This window comes from Anabrus simplex, chromosome 3 (genome assembly GCF_040414725.1).
Source record: "Anabrus simplex isolate iqAnaSimp1 chromosome 3, ASM4041472v1, whole genome shotgun sequence".
Classification (NCBI taxonomy): Eukaryota; Metazoa; Arthropoda; class Insecta; order Orthoptera; family Tettigoniidae; genus Anabrus; species Anabrus simplex.
The window spans coordinates 270,675,343-270,696,615 of record NC_090267.1 but is presented as its reverse complement, the minus strand read 5'-3'; the positions used below and the strand labels follow the sequence as shown (position 1 = coordinate 270,696,615).

The 21,273-nt window shown below is 36.5% G+C and overlaps 1 protein-coding gene across 1 annotated transcript in view; it reads right to left on the bottom strand.

Moving 5' to 3' along the window:
- Sbf (SET domain binding factor) overlaps positions 1-21,273 on the bottom strand; it is an 851,001-nt gene that overhangs the window by 537,248 nt on the left and 292,480 nt on the right. Inside the window, exons 14-15 of the mRNA XM_067143032.2 lie at positions 20,656-20,767; positions 19,409-19,577 (exon numbers count right to left, since the gene is read on the bottom strand). Coding sequence (XP_066999133.1) covers positions 19,409-19,577; positions 20,656-20,767 — 281 coding nt within the window. The remainder of the gene's footprint in view (positions 1-19,408; positions 19,578-20,655; positions 20,768-21,273) is intronic.

Genomic DNA, 21,273 nt, shown 5'->3' with positions numbered 1-21,273 from the left:
ACCTTTAGGGCTGCCGACAGTGGGGTTCGAACCCACTATCTCCCTATTACTGGATACTGGCCGCACTTAAACGACTACAGCTATCGAGCTCGGTGGTTAAAATGATTTACAGCCTAGATTGTAGTGCCTCATCCCCCGACCTTACATACTGATTTTCATTAAATTCTCTTCAGCCATTTTCTCGTGATGCGTATACATACATACATACATACATACAGACAGACAGACAGACAGACAGACAAAAAAGACAGACAGACAGACAGACACAGACAGACAGGAATTACAGAAAAGTAAAAAGTGCATTTCCTTGTTACTGTGGACATGACCGATACAGAAATAACATTCTTTTCAAATTCTGAACAGTGTACGGACAAAATTCTTATTTTATAAATATATTTTAGGAAACCCACTCTAGCCGCTTCTACTACTCGTCAAGACTCAACGCACCCCAGTCCCATAAACGAGCGAAATATAAGAGCCTAGTTCATCGAGATTTCAATATACCTATGACCAAGAAGGATCTATCAAATGAACTGAACGTAATCCGCACTATAGCAAAATTTAACGGCTTCAACAGTCACATCATAGAAAGTAAAATTAACAAATATAAACGTCGCCCTAAAAAACACTCAGGAAAGAAGTACCTAAATCAGTTATTCTACACCTTCGCTTTTAACAATGAAATTCACAAGATTACTAATATTTTTAAGAAGCAAAATTTTAAAAAAGGTTTCAAAACCAATAATAAAAATATGAACATTTTACATAACATGTCACATATCGATAAGATAGGCAGTTTCTCAAATCGGGTGTTTACAGGCTCAAATGTAATACCTGTAATAATAATAATTCGTATGTAGAGCAGAACGAGAGAAATTTTAATATAAGATACTATGAGCAAATCAACGCAGTAAGATATAATAAATTTTCAGCTATCGGCCAACACATGTTTGATTATAACCATAATTTTACCAATATCGAACAGGATATGGACATTCTTGAAATAGCAAACAAGGGTCCTTTACTCAATATAATGGAAAACTAGTACATACACCTAGATCAATATTTTAATGCCAATTACAACCTCAATGAAATCTCTCAGAAATCCAACATTCTATTTGATTTATTAATTACTTTTCTCAGAAATAATAATTTGGCTGGCCATAATTTGTTCCTAAGGTTAATTAAAGGTACTTCGCTGAAGCAATTCCCATCACTCTCTCATCCTACGGCTCCGCCTTAAGTCACTCCCCTTCCCCCTCTTCACTTCCCTCACCACGCCACCCTGCTCCCCCAACCATCCCTTCCTTCCTCTTTCCCTGTTCAACACACACTCATACCAGTTGCACACTCCAGTCAAGCTGCACACACTGCCGCGCAAGGCGAGAGTTTCCTCACTTCGTTTTTCTATCCTCTTCCATTTCTTCGCAAACTTTGCGATAACTCTAACTTTCTTTTTTCTCATCATCAGGTTACATTTGTTTCTGCTATGGACTGAGAATTCCATCCACTCAATCCACCGTATGCAGAGCTCTCTTGTAATTCTGTAAGACTTCGAAGGATTTGTTTATATCCAGTCTGCAAGCTACATTACCACTTGAACTTTAAGCAAGTTATCTATTACCCTCTGCGCCAGCGTCGTAAAAAATAAAATTTTACTCAGTTATTGCAAAGTACAATCGAGCTACAGGACTTACTAGAAACATCTGGATATTGTACTCAGACTGTTAATAATAATAATAATAATAATAATAATAATAATAATAATAATAATGTTATTTGCTTTACGTCCCACAAACTACTCTTTTACGGTTTCTGGAGACGCCGAGGTGCCGGAATTTTGTCCCGCAGGAGCTCTTTTACGTGCCAGTAAATCTACCGACATGAGACTGACGTATTTGAACAACTTCAAATACCACCGGACTGAGCCAGGATCGAACCTGCCAAGTTGGGGTCAGAAGACCAGTGCCTCAACCGTCTGAGCCACTCAGCACAGCCACTCAGACTGTTAACAAAATTCTAAACTTTTATCATAATGTAATATTTAATGTTCATGTAATATTTCAAGCACCATCATAAAATTGATGCAAAGTACAACTGAACAACAATTCACAGAACTCGCTGACAACATTTGTACATTCAAACTCGGACATTTTAATGAAAATATACACTTTTAATATAATGAAATATTTGAATATTCATGTAACATTTCATGTATCTAACCACATATCTTAACAAATTTTATTGCAGTGTATATATAGCTCATATTATTACTTTATAGGAAGGTATTGTTTTAGGATATTCGATAAACAATTGTGTATTTAATTAACGCTGATGATGGCCCCAAGTAGGGTCGAAAGTAGTCCATAGTGACTCACTGTGATGTAAACATATGCATTGCAAATAATATAAAGTATTGAATAGGTGGAATAAATTATATGTAATCTCAGTGCAGTACGGAACAAAAAATGAAATTTATAAACGGTGACTTCTGTAAGTTGTCAAAATAAAATCTATTACATCCATTGCATTCACAACATTTTCTGGTGTATTGCTGGTAGAATCAATAAGGCTGTCATTGAGTCTTTAGCCAGCGGGCGCATTAGAAGATAGTCCGTTTCCAATGTTTTGTCTGCTTACGATTCCACTTCCATTAGCTCACACGAGTCAGTTGTGTCACAAGAGATACATTCTGTTACTAGTACTTGATGGTCAATGTTTACAAAATTTTTGAAAGTTTCTTCCAACCCCTAATGCTGTTATGAATTAGTCCAGTCCCTGTTATCGGCGTATAGACAAGAAAAGTGTTCCCCCGATCAATACTTATTTATTGTAAATGGATTTTACACTAGTACCGGTTTTGGCCTTTCATGGCCATCATCAGCTAGTACATAATTATATAACAGCCATTAGACAAAATCACAAACATGTTATGTTAGATCTTCCGGATGTCTAATGGGGAATGGAAATAATATATATTGCAGTAATGTGAGATTAAAATATCTGGAGGTAGAACACAGCAAGTCTCCAAACATACCGGTACACGACCTCAACAACAACAACAACAACAACAACAACAACAACAACAACAACAACAACAACAACAACAAAAACAACAACATAACGAACATAGACGAGAGAGGTGTCGCCACCAACAACTCCTAAATTTAAACTCAAGCCTTGCAGTTTATCATAAAAAACTTACTGAAGTGCATCAACAGTTGGATTACATAGTGTTCAAAAAAAGGTTTTTCATGAAAATGGTTCTTACCACGTATCAATATGACGTATATCAGTCATAGAACAATCTCGAAGATCACCTCATACAACTAAATCACCATGATACAGAAGCACAAGAATCACAAAGAAGATTGAAGAATGAAATCCACGCAATACGAACTCAAATTTTAATAAGTGTTTTTTTTTTGCTAGGGGCTTTACGTCGCACCGACACAGATAGGTCTTATGGCGACGATGGGATAGGAAAGGCCTAGGAGTTGGAAGGAAGCGGCCGTGGCCTTAATTAAGGTACAGCCCCAGCATTTGCCTGGTGTGAAAATGGGAAACCACGGAAAACCATTTTCAGGGCTGCCGATAGTGGGATTCGAACCTACTATCTCCCGGATGCAAACTCACAGCCACGCGCCTTTACGCGCACGGCCAACTCGCCCGGTAATAAGCGTTTTAACATATACAATGTTTTATACTGTGGCCTGTATGTCTTAATGTGTTTAATGTACTCATGTCCAATGTACACTCAATAGGTTTTAGTTTATCGTAACTTTCACCACCACCTTTGATCACAGAATTTTAATCTCACACTACTGCAATATATTTTATTTCCATTCCCCATTAGACATCCGGATGATCTAACATAACATCTTTGTGAATTTGTCTAATGGCTGTAATATAATTATGTACTAGCTGGTGATGGCCATGAAAGGCCGAATCCGGTACTAGTGTAAAATCCATTTACAATAAATAACTACTGATCGGTGGAACACTTTTCTTGTCTACACTGTACCGTTTTCATAGTCCTGATAACGGAATAAAGGTTGTCATACGACATTAAAAGTTTGCCATGCACGGTAATGAGATTGCGAAGATTATATAATTGGGCCATACATCTGAAAAGAACGCATATATTAAGTGAAATAGGCCGTGATTTCGGAATATATATATAATACGAACATATAAAATCAAGGAGGCCATGCACGTGACGGCAAAGATGTCTATTTGGCGAATTAAGTATGTCTAGGTCACGGACTGAGACAGAAAGTTATAAAGTATCCATGCGGCAGTGATAAAAAAAAATAGAAGGTTTTTAAAATTGTTAAAAAAGAAGAAGTAGGTGAACAATAAAAAAAATCTGTTACGCAAAACTACGTAAATTTATCCACGAGAAAAAAATAATCCTCGCAGAAAGAAGGGAGATATTGCAGTTATTAAGAGCTGAAGAACTTGCACAGCGAAGAAATATTTGAATTACACCTATATCTGAACAAATATCGTGACGGAAAATCAGAGCAAGTTGAATAATATCCGGACGGTAGTCGAAGTATAGACCGAAGGCCGTAACGAGAAATCAAGACAAATTTAACGCATTATAGGTTGATTAGCTGGATATAAGAAAAATTTTTAAAGCTAATTTGATATTTTTTTTTTAGCTGTTAAAATCTGTCGCAAGGAGATAACATTGAAATACTGTCTTAATAACCTGAATCAGAGATATAAACTAGATTCTCATTCTCAAGAGTATGGACGTGAAATTAATTGCCATTTTGGAAATGTTTCCTTCACATATGACTGGCGGCTACAACATGAGAGGTTAAATCGGAGATGGAGCAGACTTTCCGACGTAGACCGCCCAGCTGTTTCTACTATCCCGGGTCCCAAAACTACAAGCCGATGGTGACGTAACGGATGTTGGAGACGATCTACGCAGTCCCAAGATGACAACATCGAAGCCAATCCCAGTCATCTAACGTCAGCGATTGCAAGCCAAGTTCCAAAGAATTACTTTATTATCTTGAAATTAATATGTCGTAGATGTAGTATTCATATATTTGTAGTGAATATTGGTATGTTGTTTTTACGTAGTTCTTCGTGATAAAATCTCAGTCGATGCCATCTTTGCAATGAGATTGTCCTTGTTGATTTATTAATATGGGAGTAGGTATTTCTTCCAGAGTTTACAATCAATGTCATAATATAGGAATGTTTATAATTGAACAAGGAGAGATTTAGAGTGTGATTTTCAACCATTATGGGATTGAAACAACATATACAAAGAGACGTATCCCAGATTTAATATTTTTAAAGAAGATAGTTGATTTCTGAGTAACTAATATCTGGTTGCTGTTATGACGTGATGACATGTGAGTAAATATTAACTTGTTTGGTTTATATATGTGTTTCATTTTCAGGATAACGTGTTTGTGTGTATTATATATGAAATCTAACCCAAAAGTATACCGTTGCAGTACATTAATGAGATGTTAAGATGATTTGCCGCCGTGTAGGAAATGATAAATGTTTACGTAAGGAAGTTATGATTTGAGTGGCATGTTGATGTGGATTTACGAGTAATTATTCGCTGAGATATGTTTGTGGGAATGAATAATGATATATTATGGTAATTAATATTGGTAAATGGAGAGATAGATATGCTTATGGATAATTTTGGCGGTAAATACGGCGTATTACTGGCCAATGGTGATGTTTGACATATGCGGCAAGATATTAATATGGTAATGCGAGATATATTGGGTTAGTGGTACATGAATACAATGAAATACATCGTAGATTTCATATATGGGTTACCGTAAACTGTCTTCAGATTAAATATCCAAATAAGAAATAAAAGAAGGGAAACTTGTTGTCTTCATAGATAATATATCAATGTTGTACTGAATATTATTTGAAGTTTGGTGTCAAGAATGTATTTAATTCATAGAACAATTCCATAATTTAAATCTCTACCACAATTAAATAAAATAGGTTACCATATGCATTCCTACGGAATTTTTGATATCTGATTGGATATTGGTAAAACCATAAATCATGTTAGGTATAATTTCTATTTGAACTACGATTATAATTATTCTTTACACGATACCTACATTTAATTTTAAGATGTTATTTGAATATTTTAACCAAATGACATGGTCAAGGTGACCAATATTTCTCATTTAATGAACTATATATATTTGAAATAGCTATTTTGAGCTGATATATATTTGGAACTTACTTGCAATTGCTAACGTTATAACATGGAATATACGCGTGCTGATGACAGAATATCAATTTGATAATGATGAAAATAAGCATTTAAAAAAAAAAAAAAAAAAAAGAAACAAGAACTGATGGACTCAGATTTAGCATATTTATTATGAAGATTACTAAGGCTTAGGGACTTAGATTTATTTTTAACCCAAAAATGTTATACTACGTCTTCTACAGATAGAATATGTACTTTCGATTTATGTAATTAAGAGAATTTATCCTTTATTTTTGTAATACGCATGATTGATGCAAGAGGAATAGTTGAATCAGATCGAAGATATATTAAATTTGAAATTTTTTTTTTTATAGAGAGGAGGAAGGTAATTGATGTTAATAAATATTATCAGATTTTCTTTTATGATTCTAGAATCATGAAATAAATTATAGATTTTCTAATTTAGATGTTATTATTTTAGGAGATAGGCTAATATCATTATGATATAAATAATTTTGGATTAATTCATTTAAAAAAATATTTTATTTATTTTCTTTTCTTCGAATGATTGGACTTGGAAAACTTGATATTGATTCTAGATGATGAATGGTATCGATGGTAATTTATTAAAAAGGAAACGTGGTGTCCCAGTTGACCTCACGTAAAAAAAAAATACGGTTCACAGATGAAATTTAATTATCCCTGAGAGGTGTCGCATGGCAATTTAAGGATTATCTTATCAATAAATGTGATAGGAAAAATGAAGATTACGACATCGCTTAAATTATATGATGCGGGAACTGTTTATTCAATGAATAGTAGAAGCGAGCATAGTTACCGACACATAGCATCATTTTTATTATATGCATTGATCCATTTAATGATCTGTAGAAGTGATGGATGGTTGAGGGGAAAATAGCCGGAGCAATTGATAGGTCGCCCAATATGGTGCAAGAAAGAAACCACCTCAGGATGGTGCAATACATTGATTCCAATCAATACGGAAAATGAAACTTATAAATAATAACCCGTTATCGGCATCGGCCGTAACTGTTTCTTCTGTATCATTCACAAAGAACCTGCATTTCCAGAAGCAGTTCTTTATAACAGATGGTGTTACAGTGTCCCAAGCCAAGACTACAGTTCATATAGCATCCATGAAATTCCACTTTCTGATATCACAGTAGGCCACATTTCTTGATACCTCTCTTACTAAAAAATGAACGAGCCGCTTCCGATATGGGCGTTTCATGCAATAAATAATCTCTTGATTCAATGGTTGCATGTGGCAGGTAGTGTTCAAGTACAGGAGATGGATTTTTTAAGTTCAAGTCCATCATGGTCGTGGACAGCACATCGAACCAGAATAAGAAGTATACTGCAGTCTTTACACACCATCTTTCTTTCCAAACACAGCAACCATTCATTGCCTGTCATCTAAACGTTTTAGAACACCTATAATCACACGCGAAGATCTTCACACACTTAAAACAGCGTGGCTTTGCAAAATTGCCTATAACAAGAGGGCATAATTTCTCACATTACAGCACAGCACTACTGTCATTCTGTCCTTAAAAGGTTTTCCACCATGACAAGCCTTTAAAGATAAAAATTTCATTGTTCCATATTGAAAAGTATCACAGTTAAATTGAAATAATAAATACGGTAGTTCAACCTATTCAATACAAGTAAATAAGAGATGTAGAGATTACATTCTTATTTAATTAAAAGTGGAAATGGTACCGGTTTTGACCCCAGTCTGGGTCATCATCAGCCGATTAAACTCGTGCCTTGCGCCCGCCAACTTTGACTACTTCAATCACGACCTGAATTTTTTATATTCAAGAAATAGCTCACTGTGCATACACGTTTTCATTTGTTTCCGCTATTGCGCTTTTTACCATTTTTTCTATTCACTATTGTTTTTTCATGTCAACTGTTCTATAAATCTTCAAGATCACAATTACGTATTCAATTATATCGAATCGTATTATATATAGAGGTACATTTTCGTGAACTAAGCAAATACTTGATCATTAATCTATCCTTCAATCTCCGTCAGCGTATGAAACTACAGCACTTGACGTTGTAATCACCGCGCCGATCTTCTGGAGCTTGCAAGTTACTTCGGTTGAGCTGCTCGTCTTCGGCTTCTTCATGACTTTAGATCTTCATATTTGGATTGTGTTGTGACTTTGTGCCTGACGGTGTATGCAGTCTGGCTCATTTAACTGTTCTCTGATTTTCGTGAACATTGAGACAGTGCCAAACATTGCGTGTGCCGTGCTAATGCTCGGAAGATTACGCATTACTTCTTTTGAAGTGACTTACATTCCACTTCATCTGAATTTTACAGTGCCTGCCCCCGTCATTTTTATATCGCCTCTTCAACTGATATTGTGTGGACTTGACCGTTAACTTCTTTCTTACTTATGCATTGCTTTTCGAGTTATAATCAGCTGATGATGACCCAGACTGGGGTCGAAACCGGTACCATTTCCACTTTTAATTAAATAAGAATGTAACCTCTACACCTCTTATTTACTTGTATTGAATAGGTTGAACTACCATATTTATTATTTCAATTTAACTATGACAAGCCTGTCCTTTCACAGTGAGAGTTCTCTTTGATTGGCATTAAAAAAGAGAGCTGTCTCATTCATATTGAACACATCCTCAGGTGCATATTTCGCTAAAATCGGTGCGACTCATTCTCACCATTCGTAAATACCGTCTGTGTCAAAACTTGCACTTTTGCCACTCACTGCTTGCCAAATGATATCATGCCATTCTTTGAATCATTGCAGCCAGCCATTTGAACATCCAGACCGCACTTCAATGCCAGTTCGTTGGCCTTTTCTTTTATCAATGGAACATCCACCAGAATATTAGTTAAACGGGTTTGATGAAACCATTCTATTAACTCATCTTCTACCTGCGTGTGCCTTGCTTCTCAAATTTGCCTCGATCAATCTTCCTAGCTTCGATCGCCTGTTGGTCAATCTTTCCTTGATTTTTTAAGAACGTCAAAAAGTATCGACAGTGGTATTCCGTACATTTCGGCTACTTCACTTTTAGATTTTTTCTTCTATCATTGACTTCCTTGATTTGCAATTTCTCCGCTATCATCTTTGCAGAATAAGTCTTCTTTTCGGCCATTATAACAAATTTAAACTCTACGAAACTCAATCAAAAATAACTCCGCAACCGTACCGTACATGTACTTCACAACAATAATAAGACTTGCTGACAATGCAGTAAAAAAATAACAAAGAAGCAGCAATATAAACCATTTGTCAGAAAAGTTGGTTTTATATTACCTGGTATATGTATGTTCTGAGATGGCCTTAAAGTACTCATCTACAGGAGAAACTGTGAACTTAAAACTGGATCTACTTAAACCTTTCCTCTGAAGATGTCACTGTGTGAATGTCGACGTGTTTTTGTTTACTATTTATCAAGAAGTTTGGACATTCTCTCATAGATGTCACTGCCTAAGAACTGTGATCATGCACCCTGGTGCGAAGTGAAGGAACTTTCTTGAAGAAATTTTGTAATCATAAGTTTTGTCCCTGCTAAATTTCATTCTATCATTTGTGGGTTGACAAGATTAATCTTTCTTTCTGCCAGTTTTGAACTTAGCCAATCCAGAATTTCTGTAATTAATTTCCCACCAATCATAGGTTTCTTCTTTGATTTTGTGTGTAACTGTGTACTGTAACCAATAAAAGCCTGTGGGTGTGTCTTAATTATTCATGAAAGGTCTCGAATCTTCCCCGAGGGTATAAAAACTGCTGATTTTCTTGTCTCTTGGCCACTTCATCAACATCTAACTTATTGTATGGACGTGTAGCAGGAGGCGGGAAGTGCCTCTTTCTTCAGGCAGCAGTTCTTCAGTAAGGTAATGGCCGCTTAACATCTTTACTGCTTGCTAGCTGAGCAGTTTAACCCGCGGGGAAGGTCCGAAACATTTACCATGTAACCTATCTCTATAAACATGTAAATTTCCTCCAGTTTATGTAAAAACTTCATATATCTTTAACTGTAAATCGGGGATAGAGACTGCTTTACACTCTCGAGTTCCCCTTCATTTTGATTTGAGGTGACAACGTTTGCGTAACCGATTTCCGACTCTTCCTTAATGTGTTAAATTTATTCTGTATACGAGTCACCTCCATAGTTTGGGAATAGCCCTTGTTTCTTCGGCCTAGTGTCTTTTAGGTTTTAAAACGTGTATTTAAGAGTGCAAGTACTCGCCTCCATTCCTTTGGTATTGCGGGCCATTCACCTGACCTCTTCTTTTTCTGCTAAGGCGCAGTATATTGGGTACAAAATATTCCCATTTCAGTGGTGTAATTTGTGCCTTGATGGCAATTTAGTGTAAAGCCTGGTATTGCCTTTAATAGGCTTGAAAAACTGAGAGCGGGTCAGCTCTTTTAAATATTGGAAATGTGCCTCTAGGAGGCTTGACACTGCTAGTTGGGAGCAAGTGCTCCATGTTATTAGGGGATTTCTGCCCTTTAGTAAATATGTGTTTGTGAGCAGAGAGCTCAGAAAATGTAAAACTTGGGGCTTGAAGCCCAGATTGTTAAATTGTCTCTAAATCTTGGCTTTTCCTGGTCCTGTACCTGAGTGTCGGTAATTTGTTGACTTGTTGTTATTTGTTATATTTTGAAATTCTATGTGAAAATTGTTAAGTTTTGCTATTTTTGAAAATATAACCTTTAATGAAATTTTAATTCGTATCTCGGCTTTGTAGTTAGACCCATTCACCCCGGCACCTTCTTTCACCTCTGCTGTTCCACAGAAACCTCGGAACAATTATTATTATTATTATTATTATTATTATTATTATTATTATTATTATTGTACACTCACAAGGTGCTACATTGGTAGCAGAGTGTGGGTTGTGCAAGAAAGGGAGACCCGCAGCGATTATTCTCAGCTAACTTTTAAAAATTCTGTTTAAAACTATCTAATCTTGTAAAATTTTATCTCTACATTTGAAGCTATTTGTCACATCGTTCTGACCCCGAGAAAAGTATTATTTAATTAATGAGATGTTTTCTTTTATAGGTTGTAATTGTTACGTGTGCATTCCTAGTTCGTGTTTATTTGTGGTGGTTTTTTTTTTTTTTTTTTTTTTTTTTTCTCCCATGAAGTTGTTCGATAGACTGCCTGTTATCTCTGGGAAGGCATTTGAATGTGTTCAGCATTTTGTCCATCATGTGAAATATGTGTTTTGCTGTTCGTAACCTGTAATTGTCTGAAATGTCAGAGGAAATGGTAAGTCACTGTCTGTAACAAATTCTATCAGTTTCATTGCCAATTTTCATTAAGTTTTCTTCATGGCAAGCCTTCTGCTGACCACGTGTTTCCTTAAAGTTATATTATCACGTTGTGTGTGCCATGTTTTGATTTAAGTCTTCGGTTATAAATTTCGATGTGTGTTCATTAACTTGTTTCTTCGATCCGTGTGTATCGTAATATCTGTGAGATTACGGGTTGCTTTAGGCCATGTCATTAATTCATGACAAGTGCTGTAATTCCTCGTGTGACTGCATGTTATCTCTTGAACAGCTGGCGTCAGTATGTGTGTCGAAGACAGCTGATTACTGACCTACTCCGAGTGTGCGCGCATTTTCCATCTTATAAATTTACTCACGTCGAAATTTGTTCTTCCAGATGACGTAAATTAGTGTTGATTATTGTACTAATCATGTTCGGGTTAATTTTTAGCAGGGAGTCTTATTTAGGTTTTTCTGAAACATCTGTTTTAGTAAATTTTTGGCAACAATTTTGAGGTTAAAGTTTGTAATTTTCCGTCGGTCTTTTAAGTATTTTGTGTTTAGTAAATTTTGTGTTTCAGCAAATTATTGTCAAATTTCGTTTCTTGTCACCTGTGGCATTTTATTCGGCATTATTCTTCGTGTATGATCTTTTAAAATTATCTGTTACGTCGTGTTTTGGCTCAGTGTATATCTAAATTTCTGGTCATGTACTGTGTGGTGTTCAGGTCATCTACTGTATCTGGGTTTGTTTCCAAGTAGGTATGGGACTATTTGGGGCAGTTGCCAGCCAGTTAGTAAATTCTCCAACCAGATAAGAGATTATGGGGTCTGTTAATCTGTTTGAAAATGATCCTGGTTCATCTGTTGAGCGATCCCATCGTGCTGCTTTCTATTTCCCCGTGTATTCCTATACCTGCTAGGGAGGGTTCTATGAGGACTTGGATAGTCTCATAGGGTGAAACGTGCTCAGCATATTTATAGACCAGATAAAGCCTGAGGCCATTATGGCAGATTTTGATGGGTGATGGATCTGCACTTCTGCTCACGACATATTTGAAATCTGGTGTGACTCTGATAAGAGATTCTTCTGTAATCTTTGGCCCAGTATTAGATGACTAGATGGAGAATAGTATCCATTGTTATTGTAAATTATGTACTAGGAAGATTTTCTTCAAATGTTTATTTCGGTATCATTATTCTGAGCTATTAAATTCAGTTAAATCTATTTTTTCTTCGCAGGTCATCGATTTGCGTTTAAGTGATTCCAAATTTGTTATTAAAATTTGTATTGAAATTTTGCAAGTGTTACGATTTAGTAAAAGTTATTCTATTAATTCTCTTTAATTATTCTTGTTTTATTTAATTTTCTTGCTGTGAATTTTCAGTTGTTTCTGGTTTTGTGTCTTCTAAATTTATTTGTCCAGTTTGCTCAATTATGGTGTCCTGTGGATAGAGTAATATTTTCAAAATTCTATAATGAGCAGCGTAGTATCTGTCCATCCATATTGTAAATAGTTGTAAATATTGGATGTCATTTGTGTTGGTCTTCGGTGCCTTGGGAAGGCAGTAATGTACTGAGACTTAGGACTTTAGGGACTGAAAGGCCATTCCTCTGCTGGGAGTACAATATTGGTTCTAAAAGAGTCTCATTGTTGTGGGATGGATTCAAGAGTAGTTGGGGTCATGTCTTGCCCTTTTCTTTTGCTGGTACTGCTTGATTTAGGGGTTATCGCACTGGTGTGTTTGTGTATTGTGTTCTTATACTGTCGTGTGATGCAATCAGTAGTATTGACATCATGTTGCGCCTTTTTCATTGGTTGGTACTGCATGCTTCCTTGCACTTGTGTTTTGTGTGTGTTCTTGTATTGTGTGTTGGGAGGACAGATAGGCTTCGTGATTTTGTTGTGTCTCGCTGTAATCTGATATTTCCTGGTATGAAGGTGGTGTTTGTGCCTTTTTATTTTTCTTATATCAATGAGTTGGATTTCGGTACGCACAATTTTGAATGGTTTTAATTTTTCATTTGGATATTCTGTTTGTTGGTAAATTTTATGTGATTGTCAATTATGTATTCTTGGCCTTAATGAGTTTTAATTAGACTGGGGTGACACATGATACGTAACGTGAGTTTTATCAGTGTTAAAATTCTGAAGTAATGAGTACATGGCATGGTAAATGAACAGTGACTTACTAACCTCATTTCAATGGATGTAGTAACATTGCACGATAATGTAATAAATGTAACTATCTCCCTGTTTTGAATTCCCTTGCAACATTCTAAATTTTACCACCCATTTATTTTGTTGTTTTTAATGTTGGGTAATTAAGAATGCACATGGTAAATTAATTTAAAGTAAAATTTTACAGAGGGTATGGGTAGTACATTATGAGCCATAATGGTAAGATTGTATGTATTTAGTACTTCAGTTAATAAAGGCCTAGTTTGGGTAACTTATTACTTGGAGGAAGGTTTCTCTTTTGGCTGACCTGTCATATCTGTAGTGCTTGAAAAAGGTTATTGTGAATTGTGTATAATGGAATTGGGTGAATTGTAATGTGTCATGCTGTATTCTCAGCAACATATGTTTTAATTTTCATGGTAAATTTCCTTCATTTGAACTTCGGGTTGTGTAAAATCTTGGTTTGGTTTCTTCCTGTAATTTGTGGGTCTAGCGTAAACTCTGGTAAATTTTTATTTTTCTATCCTTCCTTCTTTCTTTTGAAATTTTAAATAGCGCTTGCCATGGGAGCTTGGGAATCCCAAAGTCATAGCATGGGAGGGGACCTCCCTAAGGGGTCTTGTAGAGCCACCGGTTTGGTGCCTCCAATTCAGTTACCAACTAAACACACTTACATTATCATTATAGACTGTTATGCCTTCCAGGGTTCAGTCTGCAAGACTTTGTGAATTTACTAAACGTCACCACAATCCTCCCTTTGCAACTAGTCTTGTGGCCTCATTGAGTTCTATACCTTTTATCTTTAAATCGTTAGAAACTGAGGCTAACCATCGTCGTCTTGGTCTACCTCTATTTCTCTTACCCTCCATAACAGAGTCCATTATTCTCCTAGGTAACCTATCCTCCTCCATTCGCCACATGACCCCACCACCGAAGCCGGTTTATGCATTCACCTTCAACCATCGAGTTCATTCCTAAATTAGCCTTTATATCCTCATTGCAAGTACCCTCCTGCCATTGTTCCCACCTGTTTGTACCAGCAATCATTCTTGCCACCTTCATGTCTGTTACTTCTAACTTATGAATAAGATATCCTAGTCCACCCAGCTTTCGCTCCTGTACAGCAAAGTTGGCCTGAAAACAGACCGACGTAAAGATAGTTTCGTCTGGGAGCTGACTTCCTTCTTACAGAATACTGTAGATCGCAACTGCGAGCTCACTGCATTAGCTTTACGACACCTTCATTCAATCTCACTATATTACCATCCTGGGAGAACACACAACCTAAATACTTGAAATTATCGACCTGTTCTAGCTTTGTATCACCAATCTGACATTCAATTCTGTTGAATTTCTTACCTACTTACATCAATTTAGTCTTCGAGAGGCTAATTTTCATATCATACTCATTGCACCTATTTTCAAGTTCCAAGATATTAGACTGCAGGCTTTCGGCACATACTGCCATTAAGACCACATCGTCAGCATAGGCCAGAGTGCTTACTACATTTCCATCTAACTGAATCCCTCCCTGCCATTTTATACCTTTCAGCAGATGATCCATGTAAACTACGAACAGCAAAGGTGAAAGATTACAGCCTTGTAAGTACCCTGAACCAAGAAATCATTCTACCATCAATTCTCACTGAAACCCAAATGTCAATATAAATGCCTTTGATTGATTTTAATAGTCTACCTTTAATTCCATAGTCCCCCAGTATAGCGAACTTCCCTCGGTACCCTGTCATATGCTTTCTCCAGATCTACGAAACATAAACACAACTGCCTATTCCTCTCGTAGCAAAATCTTCCCACGACTTCTTTTTGGGTTCAACAACTACTTGTTTTGCTCTGTTTCTTTCATCTACGTACAAAGCCCCTGTCTGTCTCGGCCCTTGTTTGGAGCCATTTCTGATAAGCCTTCTTTTTATATTTACAAGCTGCTCTCACCTCATCATTCCACCAAGATGTTCGCCTTTTCCCATCTTTACACACAGTTGTTCTTAGGCAGGCATTCCCTTGCTGTTTTTACTACAGCATCCCTGTATGCCACCCATTCACTTTCTATATCCTGAACCTGCTTACTGTTGACTGTTCGAAACTTCTCACTAATCATATCCATGTATTTCTGTCTAATTTCCTCGTCCTGGAGATTTTCTACCTTTATTCATTTGCAGACAGATTACACTTTGCTTAAAGTAAATACAAAATTTTAATATTCCACCTTCTCAATACTAAAATATCATTTGATGTTTTTACAAAAACAATGATATGTTGTGTGCAATGTTGTTCCTGATAAAGAGCCCTACCCCAGACTCTGCCCTTCCCTTTCTAACACCCGACAAGTACACTTTATTATCTCCTAATCTCCTATCACTTCCTCGTTAATATCATTGTAATGTTTTTGTAAAAACATCAAATGATTTTTTAGTATTGAGAAGGTGGAATATTAAAATTTTGTATTTACTTTAAGCATAGTCTCAACTCAATACGGAACTTAACAATGAAGTTTATTACTTTGAAAGATTTCACTTTCGCTACCCTAGGCCTCGAGATACTTAGTTCACTACAGAGCAGATAGTGGTCTGTATCATTGAAAAATCCTCGGAAAACTGGTACATTCCGAACAGATTTCCTGAATTCGAAGTCGGTTAAGATATAGTCTATTATGAATCTGGTACCCCTAGCATCCCATGTGTAGCGGTGAATAGCCTTATGCTTGAAGAATGTATTCATAACTGCTAAACCCATACTAGCACAGAAGTCTAGCAAATGCTTCCCATTCCCATTAGCTTCCATATCTTCCCCACATTTACCAATCACCCTTTCGTATCCTTCAGTTCTACTCCCAACTCTCGCATTGAAATCGCCCATTAGCACTATTCTATCCTTGCTGTTGACCCTGACCACAATGTCACTCAATGCTTCATAAAATTTGTCAACTTCATCCTCATCTGCACCCTCACATGGTGAATACCAATTCTAGTCCTAATTCCTCCAACTGACAAATCTACCCACATCATTCGCTCATTTACGTGTCTAACAGAAACTATGTTGTGTGCAATGTTATTCCTGATAAAGAGCCCTACCCCAGACTCTGCCCTTCCCTTTCTAACACCCGACAAGTACACTTTCTTTATAATCTCCTATCACTTCCTCATTATCTCCCCTTACCCGAATATCACTTACACCTAGCACATCCAGTCTATGCTGACTCAGCCACTTCTACTTTCTTTCTTCCATAAGCACCATTAATATTGATAGCTCCCCATCGAATTCCATTTCCTCGCCAAATTGTTTCCAAGGAGCCTGTTGCCTATCAAATAGGAGTGGGACTCCATTACTCCCATAGGTCCGAGACTTGTTTAAAATGTTCTGAGCTCTGTAAATTCATGAAACAGGATGCTACCCTACTTGCACATGGTCCAAGTGAGGATCTCTCCTCTAACTGGTTATGGACCAACGGTGAATTGTATAGTCCTAGCCGTCTGAGCACAAGGAGGGCCATGAGTCACAATATGTCCGAGATGCCCACTCCCATTCCATAGCAACTGGTATCCCAACTCTCAGGACCACTTACTAGGCCACTCAGCCGTTGCCCATGGTTCACGAACTAGGACGTGACTACAGTAACCCACACCATGAACCCTTTATCAACTTAAATGAAGAAAAACAGAAAACCCATCCTTCAGCCCTTCATTTATTTTAAAAAGCTCTTCTGGATGGCCGGATGATGGCTTTTCTTGTATCTTCTTTTCTCTGTTGTGGATTCATCTCTGCTACAGTGACTGCGATAACCGGGTCCATCCAAATGAGAACCTGCCGTGCCTGTTGGAAGGGCACTATGAATTTCCTGGCCGATTAACATCCGACCCTGGAGTGGAGTGACCAAAAGTTTCTAGTGGTGGCAGTTGCTCTGTACTGTGCCACATTTCACTACTTGCTTATATTAAGTTTACTACATGCATGAGCTGAAATGAAACTTCGCTGGTGGCCTCGGTGGGACCGAATGTGGATGGAGGTCGTTGGCGATCGGTCAAAGTCAGCGCCTACACTGAACAGCAATACCGGTTGTCAACATGTGACTCTTCGACCAGTATTGGACGTTCTTCTCAAGAATGAAGATACTGAGTGTCTGATAGGGTGTGTGGTCACAACCCCCTCAGTAAAAGAATGTATTTGTTTCGAGCATAGCTCGAGTTTAAAGGAGAGGGAGGGGGAAAGTGACCTGTGTTTGAACAGTCCTCAAGAAAAAGACATTAAGAAGGACAAAAGTCATTGTTATTTTGAGATTGTAAAATCTGTTTTATTTTGTTTTGACTTGAAAATTTGGCCGAGTATGATATTTAAAATTAGCATTTTGGATTTGGACTGGAGAAGAATGTTAATGACTGGACAAAATTATTACTTCTATTATTAAGATTTAAAATTTAGGCCTATGAAGAACATGAACGCTAAAGAAGAATTATTTAACTAAATTGTATTGTCATTCTGAAATGTGATTGAAAAATTTAAAAGGGTCTTTATTTTTGAGGTAGCCTATACCGCATGTGCGGTTTCTGCTGATGAAAACTCTTCTGTCGCAATTGAAATGTTTGAGAACTTGTAAAAAAAAACTTCATCATCAAAAATTTAGAGTTTGTATTGGTCACAATAAGAACTATGTCTTTGGGCCAGTATATTAACATTTTTAATTGGTGAATAATGCGGAGATCAAGGAAAGTTCATGTTTTCATCAGTCTACTTGTGATCGCGCGATTTCCGGCCTCTGCTGGCTTCGTATGTGCGAGGCAACTACCTGAATCTTTCCCATCAAACCGAACTAGTGAGCGCATGTGCTTGGGGTCTACCCCGTCTGGGGGTCCCCGGTCTCTCATGGTAAGCGCTATGTTATTGCTTTTCACTTAACTTAAATTCATTCTTGTGTTTCGGCCTTTTCTTATTTAATGTAACTTTCGGTGGTATATAATTTGTTTTCGCATAACGGAATTTTCCTCTAGACTTACACATTCACCAATTTTAAGTTTTTGAATGATTGTGCCTCGATGGACAGTCATAGCAGAATTTGTGTTTTCGGAGGCAACTCTTATTTTGTTCTAAATTTGTAACCTATGAAAATTTAACTTTCTTTGAGTTCACCTCCAGTAATTCTGAGACAATTTCTGTGTTAAAAGTTTGTATAACCCACTCTTTCAAGAGCTGTAGTATTCAACTGTCCATTAGTATGCATTTCTATTCAGTGTTAAGTGTAAAAAATCATTTACTGGCCTTATTTTCTCGTTAATGTTGTATTTTAGGTTTCTAATACATTTGAACTTAAGGGTGGTTGCTGTGTGTTTTCCTTTCCCCACAACGAGATACAATCTCATGGCCTAGTAGGGTTTCTTCCAAGTTTCCACATCCCTCCATAGTTGTCGTTTGTTAGATCTTTAAGTGTGAAGTTGTTGCATTCTATGAAATTAAACTATATTACGCCAAGTTTGCATTACAACTCTTCTTTTTTTTTTAAATTCATTGATTCATTATTATTATTATTATTATTATTATTATTATTATTATTATATTATTATTATTATTATTATTATTGTACACTCACAAGGTGCTACATAGATGCCTGATAATTAAGGGCATATACACAATTCTGAAAAGAAAAGAAAAAGATTATCTTGGATATGAACTTTAAATAATATATTTAAAAACACATAATGGACAAGGACCTGTTTGCAATGCTGTTGCTTGCCCTCTCCTCATCATAGGTGCTGTCCTGTCTGTGGTTCCGACAGCTGCTGTCTACTGGCACTAGGAGATACACCATGCGGTTTGCATAATGAATTGCTTGACTGTACAGAGTTGACTCTTCACTATTTACAAGCTCATCTTGTTTCTCTGAAACAATAGAGATGATACACTTTAGCATTCAGCAATATCACAATAATCAAAATATTAATTTTAAACAAATATAAAAAATACATGGTGAATGTAAGATTATATCACAGGATTTAATCTGAAACTATAGCCTGCAGAGTTACAAGACACTATCATACCTTCTAAATTTGTAAGAATAGGCACATGAATCTAAAAGTAAGTTTTATAATTGATGTATAATACCAGTTGGGCAGAAACCTAATAAACCAAATGTCAGATACGGAATACAGAAATCAAAGCTAATGCAGTGAGCTCCAAGACAAAACTATTTTTACATCCTGAGGTAGTCTCTACTCTCATCCTGATGTATGCTATGTAACAAAGGTTGCAAAGATAGAACACCTGCAAGTAAAACAAAACTGAAAACTTATCTCACATAACCACTAACTCTAAATAACTTTCATTATATTAAATGCTATATCAATTTAATTTTATAATAGCCCTGTACTGTAAAGAACTGTTAATGAACAGTGCAAATCATGCTGATCATTTTAAATGTTTTATGCACACTTCCAAATGATTAACAGATGTTCAAGCCCATGAAGTGTATACAATATACATATATATGACTTAAGTCTGAGGAACTTTTAGCTAAAAGGATAGGATGGAAGATGTTAGACACAGCAAGTTATTAAGTGATCCAAAATTAATAAAGTTGAAGAGCCAAAAGCAGCAGGATTCTTTCTGCAGAGCAATACAAAGGGTATCCTCACTCAGCATGTGTGAGTGTGCTCCACATTTCTTAGAAAAATCCAGAGCTTGATCTCAGGCAGTATATCAATAAATTAATGATAAAATACAGTCCAAACATATCAGGTCTTGCTTATTGATATGAGAAGTAAATTTCATAACATAAAACAAAATAATAGACAGAGTTGTAAAATTGTGAGCCCATAATAAATATTACTCACACGCTCACGCACTAACTTCCAAATGAAAAACATCCCAATCTGATAGACTAGCAGTCAACTGAAAGTTTATATTCACCAGATGGCACAGCACCAGCTCATATACATAGAAATTCTAATATACTTCATACCTGGATCAAGTGTTGGCCAAATTCTCATCTGTTCAGCAGCGATTTCTAAAGCAGATGGTTCTTGAGCTCTACTAAACCCAGACCGACGATCCTTCCAGGGAAATTCTTTGTTCTAAAAAGCAAAGAACCACATTATTTTCTAGAATGATTAAAATCACTCTTTGCCCAAAATTAGCTTATAATAATAATAATAATAATAATAATAATAATAATAATAATAATAATAATAATGAAGAAGAACTGCCAGCAAGTAGATTGACACACAAGATTCCGAACATCTAAAAAATATTCCATGGGAACTGGAAGTGAAGAAGGATCTGGAAAAAGCCCATATGAACTCAACTGACACTGCGGACAGAAACCTCTACAGGAAAAAAATTAATGGATGGAAAGTGCAACCAGAGAACGAAGTGAAAAAGAAGACTGGAGCAAAGTGGACAGAAGAACAAAAAATGATCCAAGGAGAAAGGATGAGAGCTGTTTGGCAACTCAGAAAACAGATAATACCAATATCAATGGTCCCTTATTGGACATAAATTTTCCAGCTAACTCATTCCTGGTTGCCAGCGTTTCGCCCCCGTGTGTTAGGCTGGGCTCATCAGTTGGTACCTAGTACAC